Below are 23795 nucleotides of genomic sequence, written 5' to 3'. Positions count from 1 at the left end.
GAGTGGGCGTTAGAGGAGACGGGGGAGGAGACGGGGGAGGATCGCGGTGGTGCTGGCGTGTTAAATCGCACGCCGGCGGCACTCCGCACGGGCGTCTCACGCCGTGGTCGCCTTCCCCGGAGGTCGAAGAGGCAGACTCGGCCACACAGACACGGACACACAGACTCAACACACAGACACAGACTCAACACACAGACACAGACTCAACACACAGACTCAACACACAGACTCAACACACAGACACACAGACTAAGCACACAGACACACAGACTCAACACACAAACACTGACTCAACACACAGACACACAGACTCAGCACACAGACACACAGACTCAACACACAGACTCAACACACAGACACACAGACTCAACACACAGACACACAGACTCAGCACACAGACACACAGACACACAGACTCAACACACAGACACACAGACTCAACACACAGACACACAGACTCAACACACAGACGCACAGACTCAGCACACAGACACACAGACTCAACACACAGACACACAGACTCAGCACACAGACACACAGACTCAACACACAGACACACAGACTCAGCACACAGACACACAGACTCAACACACAGACACACAGACTCAGCACACAGACACACAGACTCAGCACACAGACACAGACTCAGCACACAGACACACAGACTCAGCACACAGACACGGCCACACAGACCTACGCTGTCCGTGTCTTTGCTGGCAGCGATGGCGAGACAAGGAGACTACGGGTATTACCGTGTGACCATCTTCGCCGCGATGTTCGTGGGCTACACGCTCTACTACTTCAACCGCAAGACCTTCGCGTTCGTCATGCCGGCCGTCATGCAGGAGGTCACGCTGGAGAAAGACGACTTGGGTGAGAAAGGGGGAGTGGGGGCGGGGCTGGGATGTAAGAGGGGGACCTGGGGTACGGGGGGGGGGGCTGGGATGGAAGGGGGGGACCTGGGGTACAAGGGGGGGCTGGGATGGAAGGGGGGACCTGGGGAACAAGGGGGGGGGCTGGGATGGAAGGGGGGGACCTGGGGTACAAGGGGGGGGGCTGGGATGGAAGGGGGGGACCTGGGGACCAAGGGGGGGGGCTGGGATGGAAGGGGGGGACCTGGGGTACAAGGGGGGGGGGCTGGGATGGAAGGGGGGGACCTGGGGTACAAGGGGGGGGGCTGGGATGGAAGGGGGGGACCTGGGGTACAAGGGGGGGGGGCTGGGATGGAAGGGGGGGGTGAGGAAGGGGACCCTGCGTGGCTTCTTCTAAGGACGCCCCTCCACCCCCCCCCGTTCCCAACACAATTTATTCGGAATCAAGATTCGGGATGCGGTGCCTTCAATGAGGTTTTCAGAACCCAGCCGAATGACTGTTCCGTCCCGGGGAGGGATGTGAATTAATTCATGATCACCATCATCATCAGCCGTGATAAATCCACTGCTGGATGATGAACTCCCCACGCCGTCGCCACCTCTCGCAATCCTGCGATGCAATAATTCACCGTTGCATAATCAATCGTAACTGATCGGAGTTGTCAGTGCTGAACTGGTCGCGTTATCTTCCGGTCCGCTTTTAAATCCATCCAAAGTATACCAAACATTTACAACCACTGCGCATTGCATCCTTGCTGGACTGCACTAGACACTTAACCGGAGTAGCCACAGCCATTGGGCGAGCGGAACAACTCGATGTGGTGTGCCGGGTACGGATATATTTAACAGGTCACTGACCCGGACAGACTCGGCTGAAATAAAGAAAGCACTGGTGGGTGGTGGGTGGCACAGGAGGGAGCACACTCATGTGTAGCTGGGAAACAGCGGGGTTGTTGTGTGCAGTGTCAGGTCGCCTCTGAACAAAAAAAAATAAGTTCATACCTCTGGGCTTCACCGGGTAAGGTAAAAAAAAACATAGTTTAGTTTTTATTTGCGTATTTTTAATTAATTTGTTTAACTTTTCCTATACTTTGCGCTCCTGTCGTGTTTGTTGTATTGTTTTGTTTGTTGTAACGTTCTGACCCCGTGCCCCTACTGGACAGCTGTGAAAAAGAGCTTTATAGCTCATCGGATTTCCTCCAGTGTATAGAAATGTTCTGATAGAGTATTCCCTTCGTGCGTATGCTAAATGTTGAGGTCTGCGCCAGGTCGAGAGAGCTTCACTAGAGGAGAATTCGTGTCGTTTTCCTCGCCGTCCTCGGTTGAAGGAGTGCAGACCACAGTGGTTCACTATATACGGGCCATAGTGTGGGTTTGCATGGCCACACTCGCACCACTGTGGATTTTGTCCCTAATGTATCTCTATTAATCTCTGTGAGTCTCTATGTATCACGATGTGTCACTGTGTCTCTTTGGGACTACTATACGGTCCATAGTTTGGGTTGCATTGCCACAATGGCACTCATGCGTCTTGTGTGTTTATTGTATCTTTATGTCCCTCTGTTAGTCTCCGTGAGTCTCTATGTACCACTATGCCTCTTTGGGTCTACTATATGGCCCATAGAGTGGGTTGCATGGCCACAATGGCACTACTGCCGCTTGTGTGTTTATTGTATCTCTATTAGTCTCCGTGAGTCTCTGTACCACTATGCCTCTTTGAGTCTACTATATGGCCCATAGTATGGGTTGCATGGCCACAATCACCACTCTGGCTTGTGTCTTTCATTGTCCATTCATAAAGGAGATGTGGTGCAGCATCGGCCTGCTTGGTGTGATGTTCTGATGATGCGGTTGATGGTTCCACCGCCAGTATCGTCGAGGAGGACGAATGCTAAAGCCAGGAGGTTGCGATGTCTGGGTCTCGAGTGAGCGAGGTGTTTATTCTGTGTACCTGTACTGCACTCTGTACGCAAACAAACAAAAAAACCTACATTTAGAAAAATACACGACACACAATTAACACATAACTGGTAAAATAAAAGAAAGCGTAACTGATCGGTGCGGATGATCTTCATTTTTGCCAATTTATACGTCTTGCCCTCTCTTTTGGCTATGACGAAGTGCAACTTAATCCATCGCAGCAGTCTGTGATCGATCGCTTGCTGTTCATGCTTTTATTTATTCTTAATCTAGGCCGAGGGACAGACTCCGTGCGTATGGCTAACGGACGTGCGGCCGCTGCGGTTTATGGTCGTGGCATGGCCTGGTTTTCTGATGCTGTTCGGGGTAGAATAACATCTTGTTGGCTGGTGTAGTTATAGTCAGGGGTAGGGCTAGGGTCTAGATGGCTAGTGTGGTTATGGTTAGGTTTACGGTTAATGCGTGGGTGGTTTTTGTGTGTGTGGTTATATTCGCGTTTGGCTGTGGTTGTCCAGCGGGCCTTGCCTGGTCAAAGAAACAAAGTCGTATGAAATAAATAGTAGTAGGTCAGACGTAGGGTTAACGTCTTGTTGACTGATGTGGTTAGTGCTCGTGTTGACTAGAATGATTAGGCTTAGTAGTATGGCTATAGTCTGGTTGGCGAGTGAGCTCTGCCACCCAACCCTAACCTTACCTCCCCATCGCTAAATTGAGCCGTTTCACTTTGCATTCACGTTTCACTCGTGGTGTGTTCAGAGCGCTGGCAGCCCCTGTGTTGTGAATGACCCTGACCGTCCCTCAACCTCTCCTTCACCCCAACCTCTCCCTCACCCCATCCTCTCCCTCACCCCAACCTCTCCCTCACCCCATCCTCTCCCTCACCCCAACCTCTCCCTCACCCCATCCTCTCCCTCACCCTCCTCTGCCCGACTCCGACACATTTCCACCGCCGTGCAAAAACCCAAATGCTATTTCGCCCCCTTCCCCTCCCTCCGCAACCTTCATCTCCACCTGCTCCATCTCCCAACCACCCTCTCCACCACCCCGTGGGATGCGCGCAGGCCTCATCACGAGCAGCCAGGCGCTGGCCTACGCCATCAGCAAGTTCGGCAGCGGCGTGCTCTCGGACCGGCTGAGCGCGCGGGCCCTCTTCGCGCTGGGGCTGGCGCTCGTCGGCCTCACCAACGTGGCGTTCGCCAGCGCCGGCTCGGCGTCCGCCTTCGCGGCCATCTGGTTCGCGAACGGCCTGGCGCAGGGCTTCGGCTGGCCGCCCTGCGGGAAGATGCTGCGTAAGGTGAGGGTGCCATGGCTCACCCGTCGCTTCGCTCGCTGCTCACCCACGATCACGAACTCCGTTCCTCACCCTGCTGCTCACCGCGATCACGAACTCCGTTCCTCACCCTGCTGCTCACCACGATCACGAACTCCGTTCCTCACCCTGCTGCTCACCACGATCACCAACTCCGTTCCTCACCCTGCTGCTCACCGCGATCACGAACTCCGTTCCTCACCCTGCTGCTCACCGCGATCACCAACTCCGTTCCTCACCCTGCTGCTCACCGCGATCACGAACTCCGTTCCTCACCCTGCTGCTCACCATGATCACGAACTCCGTTCCTCACCCTGCTGCTCACCGCGATCACGAACTCCGTTCCTCACCCTGCTGCTCACCATGATCACGAACTCCGTTCCTCACCCTGCTGCTCACCGCGATCACCAACTCCGTTCCTCACCCTGCTGCTCACCGCGATCACGAACTCCGTTCCTCACCCTGCTGCTCACCACGATCACGAACTCCGTTCCTCACCCTGCTGCTCACCGCGATCACGAACTCTGTTCCTCACCCTGCTGCTCACCGCGATCACGAACTCTGTTCCTCACCCTGCTGCTCACCACGATCACCAACTCCGTTCCTCACCCTGCTGTTCATGGCGATCACCAACTCCGTTCCTCACCCTGCTGTTCATGGCGATCACGAACTCCGTTCCTCACCCTGCTGCTCACCGCGATCACGAACTCTGTTCCTCACCCTGCTGCTCACCGCGATCACCAACTCCGTTCCTCACCCTGCTGTTCATGGCGATCACCAACTCCGTTCCTCACCCTGCTGTTCATGGCGATCACCAACTCCGTTCCTCACCCTGCTGCTCACCCACGATCACGAACTCCGTTCCTCACCCTGCTGCTCACCGCGATCACCAACTCCGTTCCTCACCCTGCTGCTCACCATGATCACGAACTCCGTTCCTCACCCTGCTGCTCACCACGATCACCAACTCCGTTCCTCACCCTGCTGCTCACCACGATCACCAACTCCGTTCCTCACCCTGCTGCTCACCACCGTGCTCCCTCACCCTCACTCCCCTCCTCCTCACCTCACTGTCCTCCCCGCTACTCACCTCCCCTCCCCCACCTCCTCGTGCCTTGATTAGATTAAGGTTAGGTTTTGAGTCGAACATTTATTTAAGCGGGGAGATTAATACATTCGCTTCCCGCTACCATCACACTGGCCCCCCTCGTGCTCGCTGTACTTTCTGTACTTGTGTAAATCTCACGTCTCCCATGCAAATTAACACCTGAACCCTGTGGGCTCGTACGTGGCGATAGCGGTCACTCTTCTGCACGCGTCTGGTCATCGCGCCTACACCGCCGGTGCCCCAGCACCACTACCACCTCGCTACTCTCGACTTGCGCCACAGCTCGTGCTAGAACCTCTACGTAGCAGAGTCACTCGAAGCCTGCTTCGGACGCCGAGGTCTCGGACTGTTACAGCCTCGCGGCACTATACGCTACCCTATACAACAAACTACTATACACCACACTATACACTACCATATACACCGCACTACTATACACCACACTACTATACACCACACTATACACTACCCTATACACCACACTACTATACACCACACTACCTTAAACTACACTATACACTACCCTATACACCACACTACTATAAACTACACTATACACCCCTATACACCACACTACTATACACTACCCTATACACCACACTACTATACACTACCCTATACACCACACTACTATACACCACACTATACGCTACCCTATACACCACACCTGGCCCAATCACCTCCTTCAGTTTATTCCCTCTCACCACCACCTGCCCAACCCCCGATTTCCTTCCTCGTCAATATTCATTGGAGTGCATTCGCGCCGTTCATTCCCGTCTGGCTTCTTGAGGTTCTCCGCTCCCAACATGGAGATTTCACACAAAAACAGAAATCTATGGGAGCAGCAGCAGCTTCAGCAACAACAACAGCAACAACAGCAACAACAACAGCAGCAGGGTGGGGCAGTTTGGGTGGCTGACCCGGCCTGTAGCAGGGTCTGGTTTGGGCCACGTTATCTGTTACCAGAAAAACATGTTTGCTGCTTTTTTACGCACATTCCTGCTGACACACAGAGACCTCGGCGATTGGCGGGAGGGGTTAGGGGAGGGAGTATAGGGAGGGGAGTGTGGCGGGGGGGGGAGGTCATGGTTTAAGTGGCGGAGGGAGAGTGGTGGCGGAGGGCCGGGAGGGAGGTTTGTCGTGGTCTGGGACCTTTGCCATCGGCAGATGCCGTTGGTGGGGTTTCACGCCGCGTCACGTGGCCACCTTTGAGCCCCCGGCTGCGTTGAGTCTCCATCTACGGCGCTGCCGCCCGACCGCCGTGCCTTCGCACGCCGGGGCGCTCGGCCCGGGTCAAATATTAAACAGCTCTGACCCCTGCCCCCAGGAATGACACTGAGAGGCAGGGAGAAGAACGCGTGGACATCATTTTGAAATTTAACCCTTTCCCGTTCCGAGACGTCTGCAAGTTGCAGGGTGGGTCTCCTTTCGCCGCTGAATCATTGAACGGGAAAGGGGTTAGTGGTAATTTTATTTAGGGAGGCATAGCGCCGTTTTTTTTCAACACATTGTACTCACCGCAGATAACTATAGCGACATGACCGGACTCTATGATAGCTGGCACCAAATTGTTCCACACGCCCCTCCCTCCCTTGTGGGAGCCTCGGTACCGATAAAGTTATTTGAGTTTTTATTATTTAAGCCTCCAGTGTGTGCAAGGCGCCTATCTCACCGGTGACGCATTATTCTCACGGTGAAGTGCATCCGGCAAAAGGTCACGGCCAAAACCGTTCATCGTCAGAAGTCAAGCGCGGCTTATGCTGGCACCGCACTTCTGATCCCTGTGGGCAAGTCGAGTTAATATTTGTAATGGCTTACTCCGGTTAACCCCGGGGTGGTTTATCTGTTACCCCGGTAATGGCTATGAAGCCAAACGTTGCTTAAGGTAAGTGAAAGTAATGTACAGCCCCATGTCGATCCACTGCTGAATGAAGGTCTGCCCACGCCGTGTCGGTTATTGGGGCGGGGCGGGGAGAGGGTTTGGCCATACTCCACCGTAATAATCGGTGTGCGAGGTTGTTGAAGGTGTGGGAGAGCCCAACGTTAGGGATGGAACTCGCATCGCCAGGCTCGTCGTAGTGCAGTGCGCTCGCCGCCAGCCCACCTCCGTACGATATACGGGAAAAAAAAATCTCGCAGTAGCCAGACTCAATGTCAGCTGGATTTCGTTATAGGAATGTGGAATTCCCGCCGTAGGAGATGAGAACCGATGGCTCAGTGCTCATTTGAGTAGGAAATCACTTTGACTTTCTAACGATCATCAGCCGTACACCCCCATAACCAGAAAGACTCTCCCTCGAATGATTCTGGCTTCTAAAGTTGTCACTTTTATGAGCGGCGGTTGTCACAGTGCGGTCCCCCGGTCCCACCGCCGGTGGTCCGTGACGGTCCTCCAGGTGGTCCGCGGGGCTGTGATGTAAACGCAGGTTGATCCGGACAATAATGACATGAATATTTTACTTGTGATATTTAAATGGTTAAACTACCCTGGTTAAACCACCCTAACCCTAAGGTCTAAATGCCCCCCTAAAAAAACACATTATGGCTGCGTAAAAAAAGTGCTTTTATGTTCCGGTAAATACAAATCGTTTAGTACGAGTGGTATTTAGAGAGAGAAGTGAATTGGTTTTGTCACCAGGAGTGGTGCTGGTGGTGGTAGGGGTTGGGGGACCCACGCAAATTGTTTGCATCGCCTGAGTAGTCCGCGGGCCTAAACAAGTCTGAGAAACAGCTGACTTGTAGACATGAAGGAAAATCAATTACTACGCAAAATTATTTCGCGAAATAACGAAGGAGTGAGGGGGGGGGGGCGGAGAGTTCACCAGGACCGGTTCAGATATCACTCGCCGGGTTCACGGCGCCCTACGCGCGAACCGCTTTGTCACATCGCTCCGCAGTGCATTGCCTGCGCTGGTTAACACAACGCCTGTTCTTATCGAAGGTGCATTCAGGGCATGCTCGCTCGGTTTTACTTGCGCACCTGTTGGAATGTCCTACCTTCCAACGTTTGTGCGGCTGTTCGGAGTCTCTATGCAAAGGCCACGGGCACACATCCAGTGGCGTACATCCGAACCGGTTCTGGACCATGCGTGCTCGCTAACAGCACTTGCCCGAACATTCTGTTCAGGGCTGCGTGGGGGATCTTTGTCTTTTTGTGTTGAGTGTGGGGGAGCGCTACGACAGTGATTGTCGCACTGCGCTACGAGCTACCTCGGTTAACAGAAATTGCGTACCGCCAAAATCGGCGACGAATATCTTAACTACGCCCTGGGCATCCATCCCTGAGGTCGACCCAGCCTTAAATGAGTGCCTGGCGCAATGTGAAAAGCAACACGAGCGCCGGAGAATCCCCGAGGCGGCCAGGCGTAGCATTGCCCACGCCCCACACACCGTCGTGTCGTGCGCGGCGCCAGTCTCAACCGGCGTTCGCTAACAGAACTTTCCCCACGAGCCCGCGTGGCTATGGGGGGGGGGGTCTTTGTGTTGGTCGCGTGGCCACTAATCACTCGCAGCCCGCGGCGGTGTCGCGTTCCGCTTCCTCCCCGCCCGGGGACTCGCCGTGCCCGCTCGCGCGCCTGACCTCGCAGTTCTCTTGCCGCTTCACCCCCCCCCCCGCCGCCGGGCGCTGTCTCACGTAACCCCCCTCGCCCCAGGCCGGCCGCCGAGGGGCGAACGCCCGCGGGCCAAAAATACGCGGCTCGTGGGACGCGTTGCGCCACCGCACGCTCTCGTGAGAAATATCATCGCCGCCGCCGCCGCCGCTAATTGCGAAGTTTTCGCAACGTTTCATTCGAGCCAGCGTCGTAAACACGCTGCGTGCAAATGTACGCTTGCACAAAGACAAAGACCTCCCCCCCCCCGCCGCCCCCCCCCCCCCGCCGCCCCCCACCCCTCTCGTATAGCCTTAGCAGACTGTTGAGGTCGGTGCGACGTACGAGGCGGCCGGTGGCCACCAACACCACGCCCGGCCGCCTTTGTCTGTTTTACGCAGATGCTCAATTAAGGCCGAGTCGACCTAGGGAAGGCCCTGGACTGGTTCAATTATTCAACACTTTTATTGGTCGTGAGCGGGAATTGAATTCGGGCCGCCGGGTTCGTAGCGCAGTGCACTAACCACCACACTACCGCTCCACCGTACACACGCGCGCGCACACAGTCTCACAAACACATGTTCGCACGCGGGAAAACAAAGACAAAGATCCTTCGATGTAGCTTTAACGGACTCTTTGTGGCAAGTGGTGCGAGCGAGTAGCACCTATGAAGGCCGGCATGGCACACGAAGAGGGTGGGTGGCCAGCGCCGCGCTCGGCACACACAGGCACACAAACACACATGCTTCTCAGAGCCCTAAGAGGCTTTCGTCATTTCAGATGGACAAAATTGGTCTGCAATGGATATCTGCTTCTATTAATTAATTTGGTTCGACTGGAACATTAGCTCTGCGCTGTGAGCCTGTAAACACAAGTTTGATTCTCGGCCACGGCTAAAGCCCATTAATGATATCTGAACCGGTCCTGGGCCATCCCCCTTCACCAACCCTGTACTGATGAGTGTCGTGAAGTATGGCCATACCATCAACATGACATGAGCAAGACTTCATCCAGCAGCAGAGTGTATAATTTTTTTAAAGTAATTTGGTTACCTTTCCTATACTTTGCACTCCTATCGTGTTTTTGTTATTGTTTGTTGTTGTAACGTTCTGACCCGCCCCCCACTGGACATCTGTGAAAAAAGAGCTTCATAACTCATCGGATTCTTACAGTCTAGATAAATAATCTCATTCTGATATTATGGAGCTGGGCAAGGTGACGCAAGTTGTTGAACCGGCGCTTTTGGAGGCAAGGGTTGGTGGGTCGCTTGTGAAACTCTGCGAGGTAGGCAGGATGTGGCAGCACAGAAAGTGGGGTGTTGCGCGCATTCGTTGGATTCTCTCCAGGTTTTTCTGATCTATCTGCCACGCACAAAAAATACCCCCGAAAATACGACAATAAAAAAATCGAAGAAAAGTTAATGGGATTTTTTTCCCCCAAAAAATATCCTTATACTATAACAACACGACTGATTTTAAATTGGGCAATGGGTTGGCCGTATATGAGGAAGTACAGCAAGTAAGTCGTACGCCCGTTAAATCTCCCCTTAAAACGGGTGGGCTTTCTCTGTATACAGCTTCCTCCAACATGAAAATCACTTGATAAAGCTGGAATTGGCCAGACTTCTGAATATTGTTTTGGTCAAACATTTTCTCATGTTGTGGGTGGCCCTGCTGTGGTCTAAGCTCTGGGATGGAGGGGGGGGGGGTGGGAGGGCTTGAAGCACTTGTCCTCCCTAGCCCCCTCCGGCTCCCCTCTCCCGCTGATGCGCGTCCCTCGCTCGCGAAACCATCTCTCTTCTCTCTCGCAGGCAGCAGCATGCTGATCATTCCCACCTCGGTGTGAACTTAATAACTCTCACTCGCACGTCATGTGCTTGTCTCGCCAACTGCACTTCCTTGACCCCAATCGCCTCTCCCCCAGGACTCCTCTTGCCTCTCCCTGGTCCCCACTCCCCATCTTTCTGCATCTCCCCATCTCACCGCTATCTCTCCGTCTCCAACTCCCTTAATTTCAGTTGAAATCCTAGTTGGCTTTCGCGACCAATATTATCCATAAAGATTTTTTTTGGGGTTAGATTGCGTAAATATAAATGTCATTAATCCACCACCACCTGACACAGAAAATGAGTCAGGTTTGTCACGTAAACAAAACGTGCCAAATTACTTACTACTGGAACACACTGGTGTGTTGGAGAGTAAACCCACAACACTTACAATTTGAGTACGACGTTTTGCTGGTGATTCCAACAAACAGCTTCATGAGGCGTTTTGCCGGAATTGTGAAGATGTTTCCCTTAATTTCGTTGTCATATCTCCCCCATTTAACTTCAAATCCCCATCTCACTCCATCCTCCTCCCTCCCCATCTCCCTCCATCTCACCGCAAACTCTCCCCCATTTCACCCCACCATCTCACCCCACCATCTCACTCCCATCTCCCCTCCCCGCATCTCTCTCAAATCTCTCTTATTTGGCTCTCCCATTGTCTTCACCGCCATCTTAACCCACTTCCGCCACGTTGTGCGAGGACTGCTGCCCTCTATTTAAGAAGGCTCCTGCTCCTGTTATTACTAAAGCTTAAACAAAATTAATTGCAGGACAGATAAACGACACCTTCCATCACAGAACCACTCTGGTGCGCCTCCCCCATGCCTTGCCAATCATGGGGATAATTGGACCGTACTTCACCGCGCTTTTTCGCTTGCCAGTTGGTGAAGGGAGCAACCCAGGACAGGTTCAATATTCACTCGCCACTCACGTCAGCCGTTAGCTGTGCCCGGGAATCTATCTCAGGATACCGAGTTGACGACGGCTGTGCTTCCGCAGCACGGGCTTGCGACGGTGGTGAGATGTTAACTACCTCGCCAGGTATACAAGAGGTCGTCGGTTCGATCCCGACCCTGACGTCTTTATATTTTGGAGTTTGCGTGTCTCGCTCCCCGTGATCCTCCGGGTCCTCTGGTTTTTCGCTCCACGTTTAGAAACACGCGGTTAGAGTGTATGGCTGCTATAAATTTCCACTTGATAAGCCGCTTCGTTGTCGCCCTATCATTTGTGGCCAGGTCGCTTCTGAAAAAGAGCTATAGTGTATAGCTCAGTGCTCCTGACCGGAGTAAAATAAAAAAAAATAGTTTAGTTCAGTTTATCTTGCTGATCTGAGACGGACTTGGGCCACCACCGTGAAGGCCGCCGCACCCCTGCCCCTCCAATCCGCGCGTCCACCACGACCCAAACCCAAATCAACGCCGTGTCCGGGAGGAAGGGGTGGGGTTTAAACATACAGAAGCGGGGCCTATAGAAGAAGGGGCGGGTCCTGATAAGGAAAGGAGCCGAAACAGGTAGGGACGGGGGGGAGGCCTACATAGGAGGAACTTTATGAGACCTCCTTTGCCAGAAACAAGATATAGGAATTGGTTTTACCCTTTTAACTGGCACAAAACATGATGCCTTGAATAAAGGTGTCAGTTTTTGTGCCAGTTAAAAGGGTAAAACCTATTCCTATAGGAGGAACTTGTTTATTTAAAGTGATCAATGTGTGTGTAATCAAATACGCACAGCAAGCAGCGGCACCTTAAGCGCCAGCAGATGGCGGCCACTGGTCCCCCAATTATCGTTAACTCCTGGTACCTCCCCCCCCCCGCACCCCCCGCACCCCCCGCACCCCCCGCACCCCCCACCTCCTCCACCCCCTGCCGTGGCAGTGGTTCGAGCCGTCCCAGTTTGGCACGTGGTGGGCCGTGCTGTCGACCAGCATGAACCTGGCCGGCAGCGTGGGGCCGCTGCTGGCGGCGCTGCTGCTCTCCGTGGGCTTCGGCTGGCGCTCCGTGCTCTCGAGCTCCGGCGCCGTCGCCGTGGTGACGGCCGTGGCGGCGGCCGCGCTGCTCCGCGACCAGCCCAGCGACGTGGGGCTCCCCAACATCGACGTGCAGCCCGGCAAGGGTGGAAAGGGCAAGGGTACGGGCGGCGCACTGGCACGGGTGGCGAGGGCGCCGGCGGAAAGGGCGAGGGTGGAAAGGGCAAGGGAATGGGTGGCATGGGCAAGGGTGGCAATGGCACGGGCAGGAAAGGTACGGGCGGCGCACTGGCACGGGTGGCGAGGGGGCCGGCGGAAAGGGCGAGGGTGGAAAGGGCAATGGTACGGGTGGAAAGGGCAAGGGCACGGGCGGCAAGGGCACGGGCGGCAAGAGTATCGGCTGCAAGGGCAAGGTTTTGGGCAGAAAGGGAATGGGTGGCAAGGGCACGGGCGGCGAGGGCAAGGACACGGGCAGCAGCAGGAGCAGCAGCTCCTGCAGCTGCTGCAGCTGCACACGAAGGTGCGGGTGGCCAGTACCACGCCTGGCTGCCTTTGTGTCTCCGGTGCTGATGTTCACACATGGCACCCATGGCTGAGTTGGCCGAGGGGAGGCCAAGGACTGCTGCAATTATTAGCCACGGGTGTTGGTCGTGAGCGAGAATCGAAATCGGGTGGCCAGGTTCGTAGTGCAGTGCTATGCCACCACTCCCCATAACTTTGACTCCATCATTGACACTAACACCTATCCCTACACAGGCAGTTATGCTCTCCCCTAGCACTGATCCTTTCACTATAAGACTGACCCTAGCACTGACCCTAGCACTGGACCGGACCTTAACAAGTAACCTTCTTGCTCTAACACCTACCTAAACGTGGGCGCCCTACCACTGACCCCCTTAACTGGACATCTGTAAAAAATAGCCTTATAGCTCATCGCATTACTCCCGTGTTAATCAATATTCTGATTCTGAACTCTCAAAGTGACCCCAACGCTGAAACTCATCAAGACCGCTGGCACCTCCTTTAACACTCGGGCCGACCCCTGACCCCTGGCCCTGACCCTTGACCCCAACCGTAATCCCGGCTAGGGTCTAGCGTGCGGGACAGCACTCTGGGCGAGCTCCTCACCTCGCCGTACCTGTGGGTGCTGTCGGGGGCCTATCTCGTCGTGTTCGGCGTGAAGACGTGCCTGTCGGACTGGGGTCAGCTGGTGCTCATCCAGGAAAAGCTGCACTCGCCGCTCATGGGTAAACACGCGCATGCACATACGCACGCACACGCACGCGGGTGGAGCCGCGATGTAATCCAATCACTTGGGTGTAGCCGATCACCGTGCCGATTATCGGCTCGTTTACTCGACTGAGTGCGACAAAATAAGCTGCTATTCCCGCGTGTGCCGCTGGTCGGGAGGTCATGGGCGGGGGGCTTGCAGAGGGGGGGGGGGGGTTCCCACCTTTGGGGAAGCAGTTTGTGGCAGGCGGCCGGAATATATTTTTGTCTTGTGTGTGTTGTTTTATTTGTACTCTCGGTCTCCATCTGCACCTTGTGTTGCTCTGTCCCATTCGTGTTGTTTTACTGTGTCGTGCGTACTATCACATTTGTACCGTCAATACCATTCGTACCGCCTGACTCATTCCTACCACCTGTCTCGTTTGTACGCTTCGGGACGGCGGCTGCCATGCGGAAATTCCACATTGTTGTGGCCAGAGCCGGGTCCATATTCCAATCTCGCTCACCGTTGATCGTCTTCACCTTTCGGCACACGGTGCGCGTGTGGACACCTCCTCGTTGGCCACCTCGCTGGACGGCGACGTTTCGGCGGCGGACGGCGCAGGCAGCTCGTTCCTGAGCGCCCTCGAGCTCGGAGGCCTCATCGGCAGCGTCGCCGCCGGATTCCTCTCCGACCGAGCCGTGGCCAAGGTGAGGCCTGGCGGTGCAGGAGGGCATCGGTGGTGCAGGTGGGATCGGTAGCGTAACCGTGATCATTAATGCAGCAGTGATAAGTTGAGCTGCAGGGGATTGGTGGTGCAAGTGGTATCGGTAGTGCAGCAGGAATTGATGGCTACAGAGTGGATCGGGTGGAACAAGTGGGATCGGTGGTGCAGCAGTGATCAGTTGTGCAACAGGGGTTCGGTGGTGCCAGTGGAATTGGTAGTGCAGCAGGGATCGATGATACAGAGGGGATCGGTGGTGCAGCAGAGATTGGTGGTGCAGCAAAGGATCGGTGGTGCAGGTGGGATCGGTGGGGCAGCAGAGATTGGTGGTGCAGCAGAGGATCGGTGGTGCAGCAGAGGATCGGTGGTGCAGGTGGGATCGGTGGTGCAGCAGGGATCGGTAGTGCAGCAGGGATCGGTGGTGCAGCTGGGCTGGTTCATTACCGCCGGACTCGGTAGTGCAGCCGTGAGCGTTGCCAAGGCGGTAGCCGAGGCGGCTGGGTGCCCTCGCCACCGTGGTGCCCGCGTGGCGAGGGCGACTATCTTTACCAGCAGCTGTCGACGTCGTACAGCTCCAAAATCCATTGCTTGGCAGTTTCTGAGGCTCGAGGAACGCACGGCGACTCGAAGCTGGTGGTGGGGGGGGCAGAGAGAGAGAGAAGCGGACTCGGTGTCCGGTTACCCTGGACGCTCTTAGCGACGTCCGTAAATGTGATTGTAAGACGCCCCTCCGATTGGCATGGTTGTGCGTACGTACGTTGGACTTCTTTGGCACCGCACGTAGCCAACCGTGCTAACCGGGTGGTTGCTGTTGGCTACGTACGCACACGTGTGCGTCAAATTATAACCGTTGCAGGGAAGGGGAGGGGACTTTCGGATGCGCTCGTGGTTTTAGCCTCCGTTCCCTCGAAAATGTGTTTAAAGAGTACGTTTGAGAATCAGTCCTCATTTTTGAACCCTCTCCCGCATACCAGGCGAGGCAGGGAACATCTCGACACCGTGGCGTCCCTGTTGCCCTGACGACGTGCGCCCTCCGGTCCGTGCAGGTGGGGCTCAGCTCTCATGGCAACCCCCGCCACGGGCTGCTCATCGGCATGATGGGCGGAATGGCGACGTCGCTGTGGGCATTCCGCGTGTTCGTCGGACCGGACTCGCACCAGGTGCCCAACGACAACCGCTAACTTTCAACTCGGGGGGGGGGGGGGCTACGGGGGACAAGGGGGGCGGGGTCGGGGGGGGGGGTGCGGCGAGTCCCTGGTTGACAAACGTCATCAATCGTTTGTTATGGAACGGTGGTGGTGGTGGTGATGACGGTGGTGATGACTTTGACCGTGGTGGTGACGGTGGCGATGATGGCGGTGGTGGTGATGACAGTGACAGTGGTGGTGGTGATGACAGTGACAGTGGTGTTGGCGGTGGTGGTCATGGTGGTGATGTCAATGGATGATGGTGCGATGGTGGCGATAGTGACAGTGGTGGTATTGACGGTAGTCATAATGGATGGTGGTATATTGGCCACCATCGTGATGACGGTAATGGTATAAATGAAGATGATGATGGTGATGATAGTGATGATTTTCATGATAGTGGTGATAATTGGTGTTGTGAAACAGTTAATAATGGTACAGAAGGTGGTGGTGATTACACTGATTTTAATTATTATTCCTTGACTTAAAGCTTTCGTGACTGCAGGAATTCATACTCTTTGGGTCTTTCGGTAAAGTCACGTAGATAGAAAAATAATTTAAAAAATCACGACGTTTCGATCGCAACACAAGCAGTCGTCTTCGGGTAAAAAAATACAGCAGGCGAACTGCTGATTATTATTTGTAGTGATGTTGGTGCTGATGATGATGATGATGACATCAGTCGCGAGGACAACGCCCGTTTAAGTTTGCGGTAATTATGGTAACGGCGGTGGGCCAACGATGAGAATCCCGGCAACCGTAGCTTGCGGCTCACTCAAGGAGCGGTCCCCCCCCCCTCCCCCCGCTTCCCCCTTCTTCTTAACCAGATACTGATCCTGGCTCTGGGCTTCGCATTTGGATTCTGCTCCTACGGCCCCATCGCGCTGTTTGGGGTCATCGCCAACGAGAGCGCCCCCCACAACCTCTGCGGGACGTCCCACGCCATCGTCGCACTCATGGCGAACGGCAAGGCAGCTCCCCGTTCACCCACTCGGCACGATCAGCGAAGGGATGCCCGCGATTAATAGCCACCTTTTTAAAAAAAATGTTTTACACTAAGGCCCACTGAGATATGTGGCTTTTTTTCATAGGCGACCTGGCTATCACAAATGATAGCCCAACGAAATTGCTCATCACGTGCACATCTATGGCAGTCGAATACTCTAAACACACGTTTGTTCTAAATATAGTGAGGGAAAAACAAGAGGACCCGGAGAAAACTCCAAGCGACCACAGGGAGAACGTGCACACTCCAAATATACAGGCATCCGGGTCGAACCCACGACCTCTTGTATTCCAGGCCAGCTAGTTAACATCTCGCCACCGCTGATTCGACCTAGGCCGAGGCCCGTCACCGGCCCGGACGAATCGCCTACCGATGTCCGTCGATGGCGCGCACACCACGTGCGCCATCGGCCAGCGTTGATTCCGTCAAAAAAGTTATCGCCGATGAAAACGTTCGTCCTCACTGTTTTTTTTTATTGTAAATAAATACCGGGGCGCAGAGCAATTTTTATTGCCGGCGCGTTTAGTCAAAACCTGAACAAACGCTGCTCCCGCAGTGGGCGGCTTCCTGGCGGGGCTGCCCTTCAGCACCGTGGCCAAGCACTACGACTGGAGCACGGCGTTCTGGCTTGCCGAGCTGGCGCTGGGCACCACCACCGTCGCCGTGGCGCTGCTCAGGAACGTCCGCACACGCATGGGCCACGTGGGCGAGAAGGAGGACTGAGCGACGAAGAACTCTTCCCCCGCCCCAGCCGCCCCCCACCTTCCTTCTCCCAGGTGCGTGTCGGCACGGCGGCTGCAAGGATGCGATGATGGGTTTTCTCACCGAGTGCTGTGCTTATGCACGTTGGACTTGTTTTGCACCCTCCGTTGCCGACCGTGCTAAGCGGAGGTGCGGGGAAGGACAACAAACTAGACTCAAAAAGCAGTTCTGAAGAAGCGGGATTTCACAGTGCACAGCTCCGGTAGTTAGCGTAAAGGTGCACGCGCTCCCCATATATGGGGCTCGCGGAGGATTATGGCAGCGGCGAACATTTGTGACTGTGCAGGCGAGTCCTCATTTTGACGGCACCAATCTACAGTTGTGTCACTTTTTACTTCACCGCTGCCTGTTGATGGTACGGCCACAGTTTCATAAACTCTTTTGAGTCGGTGGTCTAAAACGACAACACGGCCACACATGCAGTTCTTTTGAGCCGGTGGTCTGGATAATGCTGAGAGGCTTTGTATACGCACGAGTGCGCGCGCACGCTGCCGATGACGTGGTAACAGTCTGGATTTGTAAGGCCGGTACGTTTGGCACTGGTGTGGTGTGTGTAGCGAGCCGCTGTAAAATTAAACTATACTCGGTTGCTCTAGTTACCCACTTACCGGTAAGGCCCGCTTACTTGTTAACTTTTTTTTCAGAGACAACCTGGCCACACGTGACGGCTCATAGAAGTGGCTCGTATCATTATCACGCGTGGGAATTATAGGAGCAGCCAAATGATCTAAACAATGCGTGTTTATTCTAAACGTGGTTGAGGGCAAAACCGGAGGTGCCCGGAGAACAAGCCACGTGACCACCATGGGGAGAGAGAACACGTTGACTTCAATTATACAATAGGCCATCGTCAGGGTCCAGGTGGAACCCACGACCTCGTGCGCACCAGGAGAGGGAGAGAACATTTCCTTGCCACCGTGGTGCCCATTGACCCGAATAGAATTGACCCTTATAGGCTGATAGAATTGACCTCTCTCTTGCTCGCATCAAAAAAAGAGACCACATCACCCCATCAGTCTGATCGCTCCGCTGGTTTCCGATTGTGATTTGAGCTTTGAGTGCAGCGACACTTAGGCTGCCGTTAGATGAACGCGTCCCCCTGCTCACAGGAGCAGTGGCGCCGCACTCATCTCAAACTGGTGGTTCTACACAATTTGGTGGACGTTCCACGTTCCTCTGGCAGGTCCCAGTCTGTAACGAAAAGAGCGCCATTTGCTTCCCAGGATGATTCCTCAATTAAGTCGATCGATCGACCTCAACGCTATGCTCGACTAATGCTTTTCTAGTCGATTATTAATTCCCCTTTAAAATTGCCGGCCACCCTGACGTCCTGCCTCCAGAAGGCAGGAAACCCTCCGACAAGCCACGCCAAGCGCGAACGCGACACCTAGCCCCGCCCCCCCATCACCTCCCGTCCAGCGGCACACGTGGGAACAGAGGTGAGCTGTTTTTTTTCCCCGAAGCTGTTTTCGGGTTATCCTCTTTGTTGAGTAACCAAACTGATAATCGTGAGCCCGGCTCCTGTTGCTTGTCTTGTTGTGTTGTGGCACCACGGTGGCTCGGAGATGTTAACTCCCTCGCTTGGTATGCAGGAGGTCGTGGGTTCGATTCAGATCCTGACGCCTGTATTTTAAAATAAAATAAAAAGTGCCTTTCGTGCCCCCCCCGCTCCCACAAACTCTCGTTGCAGGCCGACCCCCGTCGCACCACGAATGGGAGTCGAACCGGGATCCGCAAGGCTTGGCCGGCGGCGGGCAGCATGAGCTTACAGCGGAGGAGGGTGGGGCGGATACTAGGAGTGAGAGAGGTGTGCAATGTGCGCGCGTGTGTGCGCGCGTGTGTGAGAAACACACCGAGACTGAATGTGAAAGCTACGGCCGCGTGAGCAGATCAAACGTGTTTCATCGTCAGCGGCAGCAGTATTCAAAGTTGTTCGGCGAATGCGTCTTTAAAAAAAAAAGATGTAAGCGACTGTAAAAGATTGCGAGAAATGTTGACGCACTGGCCGCGTTTGCGCTGCGCGTCGGCCAAACGCCTGGCGGCTTCTCGTGCAATACGATAACGGTCATTTTAGCTGCTGTTTTTAAAATGCGACGCTGGATCTAGGTAGCATGCTATTAATCGTATTTTAATTAAGATAATTTTAATTTAATGAAAAAAGACTTAGATTGTTGAGATTTGCTGTTGTGAACAATAGGATTTAGATCATTTCGACGATAAGCGGTGTTAAGTCAGTGGTCGGCAAGCTCCAGTCCTAACAACCTAACTCTCCAGTCCGTAACTTCATATCAGCCAGACTTCTGTCCACCGGTGTTAAATGGCTGCACTCTTACGCGTCTCATCCTCTTGGAGAACCCTTCACAGCGATACACTCCGCTGCTCCTGACGCGGCTGTCTGGCTTGACCACCTGCACGTGAAATTGTAGTCGTTGCTCTGCATCTACATCAGTTGTACGACGACAAGGAGGAGGACCCTGTAACGTGGACCCGGAGTATGGCCTGAGGGATTGGGAGTGCGAGACCCACCGGCGTAGTATATGCGTCTCTGAAAGAGGTAATGTGGAGATATTTCATTCATGTGCATTTTCCCTTTTCGGACACGGACTCTCGCAACTGGCTGCTGTGAACGATTGTGCCAACCGTGACGCATCGTGTGTGTCCCCCAACCCACTAGTGGTGGGAGCTGGCCTGGCTCAGAGCGGCTGGCACGAGGCTGGGCCAGATATCCCGTGTCTCCACAGCAGTCCGGCCTGCGCCACATCAATCCCAATTGGTTCTCCCCCACCGCTCCCTCCGGCAGATCCCTCGAGGACTTTTTAGTAAACTTATTTCCACTACATCTCGATTATTGCACCTCCGATTAGCACGGTTGGCTACGTACGGTGCGAAAGAAGTTCAAGCTGCGTACGTACGTCGGTGGGCGAAAGGAATAAGCAACATATCTCTACGCGCAGGCTGGATTAATTATTGGTTGCTGCTCAACTCGTCAACGCCACGGCAAAGTAAGCCGATTTACCCTCACCCCAATGATGCGTCTACACTGAATAAGCGTTTTGAACACCACCATCGGGCACACACAAAGACCCAGGTGACTTGAACCTCGCACATTTCACCCCGATCCACGCCTGCCTATGAACAAATCGCCCGGAGTGCTCCCGATCTCGTCACATATTGAGAGCCGGGCAGAAGTGGGGGGGGGGGTAAATTCTGGACGATGTTTCGGTATGGGGGGTGACCACCAAGCACGGCTGGTTGTTAGAGGTTGCACACCCGGTCAGGTCACCTGCCTGCTCTTCTGGGTTTGTATTTGCTTTTGCGGTTAAGGTTGAAATAGCCGACACTCGTCTCATAGAGATGATCCAACAGACGGATGGGGCAACCACCCCCTTGGATGGGCGGCGACTGCCACGCACGACAGGTTATATTGTCGTCCGCCAGCACGGCTACGTGATTTTGCCAACGGAGGGAAGTGCAGCAATTCCTTTGCTATTCTAAACTTCTATGCACCCCACCTTCACCAGCCCTGCACCGATCAGCGTGGTGACGTGTGGGAAAATAACCGCCACAGCCTGCCCTGCGAGGCGAGGCCCTCATCCAGGAGCGTATGGACAGAGGGGCTGTACACGCAGATGCCTGCGTTCAAACTTTGTCGGTAACTTTTAAGCTCGATTTTCAACCGCCGTCACTTGCGCATTGGTTAGGCGGACAGGAAGGGTCAGGGATTTGTAGAGCAGGATGGGCCAAGTGCACGGAGCATCGTGGCTCACGGACCGTGGGGACACATAGCCAAGGGGACACGCAGCCAAGACCCTGGTGCTATATATCTGGGCTAGAACTGGGCCGGCAGACAGGTTTGCCAGTGGTCATGAAAACGCGGTTGTGCCACGCGGTTGTGTGTCCGAGACTCGGTTGGAGGCGTGACCCGGTTGGACATTGGTGTCAGCTCAATAAACGGAGCCATGTCCCCCCCCTCCGTGTAGTACTCTGTTCGTGCGATTGTTCGTTTTTAACGCCTCGCCAAAACTCCGGTAAAAGCGCGTGTGTGCATTAACTTTGCCCGTCTGTTTTACCACCGGTCCATCCGTAACAGGGGCACGAAAACTCCCGTGAAGGTGATCCAATACAAGTCAAACGCATAATGTTGTTGCCATTTGGGACTTAACTCTAAAAGAGACTGGACAAATTGATCAGAAGATTGTCTTAATGCTTTTGAGATGCAAACCGGCACTCAAAAAGGGCCCAATTTTCTTGTCCTGACCCTGCTGTCCACGATGCACCCTCCCTGGCAAAGCCGCTATCCGAGCCCCGTGGTCTCATCATAGTCAATCATAAGCAGAAAATATTTTTAAAAAGGTCTTCAGCCTAGACTGGAACAGTGGCAGTAGGCGCGTTTATGGCGGGGTCTATGGCTGGGGGGAGTTCCCGACTGTGGGGACGGCAGAGGAAAACAAGCGACCTGCATTGCATTGCCCTCCACCACCCAGTCGCTTTTCACAAGCAACCGTTGCTTTAGCTGCCAGGCAGTGCCATAGGCTCATTGCAGTTCACGTGGTGAATATTTTTCAGGGCAGTTTTTTATTTACGTAGGTTGAGATCATGGAAGTCCGAATCAGAATATACTGGAGGAATCCGATGAGCTATAAAACTCTTTTTCACAGATGTCCAGTAGGGGCAGGTCAAAAGTGCCCGGTCGCAGGAGCAGGTACACTGCGCTATGAACCTGCCTACCGGAATTCGATTCCCGGCCAATGCTAGTTGGCAGTGACCGGCTCAACCAGTCCTCAGGCGGCCCCCACCTTCACCAACGAGCACTGAGTTATGGAAAGAAAACAAACATGACCAACAAGACGTATACCTACGTGACTTTACCGAAATAACCAATGAGTATGTAAAAACATGGGGAGGCCTTCGTCCAGCAGTGGATTGACAAAGGGCAGTATGTATATTTTCGATCAATAAAAGGCCATAGATCATACTTTGGTCACAAGTCCAAAAATAAATTGGTACTTGTATCGACACTGGTACTGAATGCTGCTGAGATTATTCACTCCCAGAATTCCGTGGGCACCATGGGTTATGTAAAAAATAATTTTGTTACGTGGAGACAGGCATGTAAAGGAGACGTCTGGTGAGATATAAATATACATCTCCATATATATAAAATGCAAAGTTGTGAATGTCTGTTCAAAATGTTTAGCGTACTTCCCGACATGCAACAAACTTGAAATTTGCCATGTGGGTACTTTCCACACTGTACACCATGCAAAAATTATAAAAACTTGTTTTTTTTGGGGGGGGGGGGGAGCTCAATAATGCATTTATTTTTTTCACGGCAAGTGAGCTGTGACGTCAAATCTGTCATGTGACCCACGCATGTGGAAGCGTAACGCATTGTAGTGTAGTGTTGAGCGTGCTGCGCTACGAACCCGGCGACCCGAGTTCGATTCCCGCTCACGGCCACCACCGGTGACGATTATTTTAACCGCTCCTGGGCCTCCCCTAGGTCGACTCAGCCTCAAACGAGTAACTGGTGTGGTGTGTGAACATCGCCACTGGGGGGACAAAGGCAGCCGGGCGTGGTGAATCCAGGGCGAAGCCGGGTAGTAAAGCTAGTATTTTATAAATACAATGTTACTAGAGTGATGTGATTTGCCAATAGATGATATTAATTTTCATACACACGAGGGGTAGCACATCCTTCAGATGGAACATGACACGACACCTTGACATTCACCACCTACCTGACATTCACTACTCACCTGACTCACCACTCAGCTGTCATCAACCTCACCAGTGTATACAAGACAGTGCGAAGTCTGTTGAGATTCAATGCCAGCTGCTCTCTCCACACACGGCTATCCATCAAATGATTTTGAAATGATGATCCAGTCGTAAGTCGTAGAACAGATGAGCAGTGCTAGGGGCCACCAAGCTGAATTATCGGGTCATGGGTCTTTATTTTTGTTTACAACTTTTCACCTGTCGGCATGCAATACATCTCAAGCTTTCAAATGACTAATTCATTGAAATTGGTAGATTGGTCTCCGAGTTCTCGCAATAAGGATACGTGTGTGCAAAGGGAGACGGAATCAAAGTTTAGTCAAAGTGTCAAGTCAAAGGGGTTTGCCTGCCCAGGTGAGTGTTGAGGCAGCGCTCATCTCCTGTTTACAGCCGAGCCAGTGATGGAAATCCCACATTCCTATGGTGGGGGAAGGTCTAGCATAGTAGAGCAACTGCCCCACAAGAGTGGTGCTCATATTTCTAAACCACCAGAGGGGATGATGGGTCGGGTTAACCTCCCAATCAGCTTTTG

At 53.8% G+C, this 23795-nt stretch overlaps 1 protein-coding gene across 1 annotated transcript; it reads left to right on the top strand.

The window, feature by feature from the left end:
- SLC37A4 (solute carrier family 37 member 4) lies at positions 1–21451 on the top strand. Its single transcript, XM_076071272.1, has 10 exons — positions 1–122; positions 721–873; positions 3854–4086; positions 12502–12754; positions 13682–13840; positions 14428–14513; positions 15574–15687; positions 16542–16680; positions 17277–17496; positions 19173–21451. The coding sequence occupies exons 2-9, from the start codon at positions 723–725 to the stop codon at positions 17441–17443; spliced, it is 1302 nt and encodes a 433-aa protein (XP_075927387.1). The 5' UTR covers positions 1–122; positions 721–722; the 3' UTR covers positions 17444–17496; positions 19173–21451.
- Positions 21452–23795: the final 2344 nt, after the last annotated feature.

Source organism: Petromyzon marinus, chromosome 32, assembly GCF_048934315.1.
Source record: "Petromyzon marinus isolate PM22_M1 ecotype Great Lakes invasive population chromosome 32, UKy_Petmar_22M1.pri1.0, whole genome shotgun sequence".
In the NCBI taxonomy this organism is placed as follows: domain Eukaryota; kingdom Metazoa; phylum Chordata; class Hyperoartia; order Petromyzontiformes; family Petromyzontidae; genus Petromyzon; species Petromyzon marinus.
This window is presented reverse-complemented; position numbering and strand designations above follow the sequence as displayed.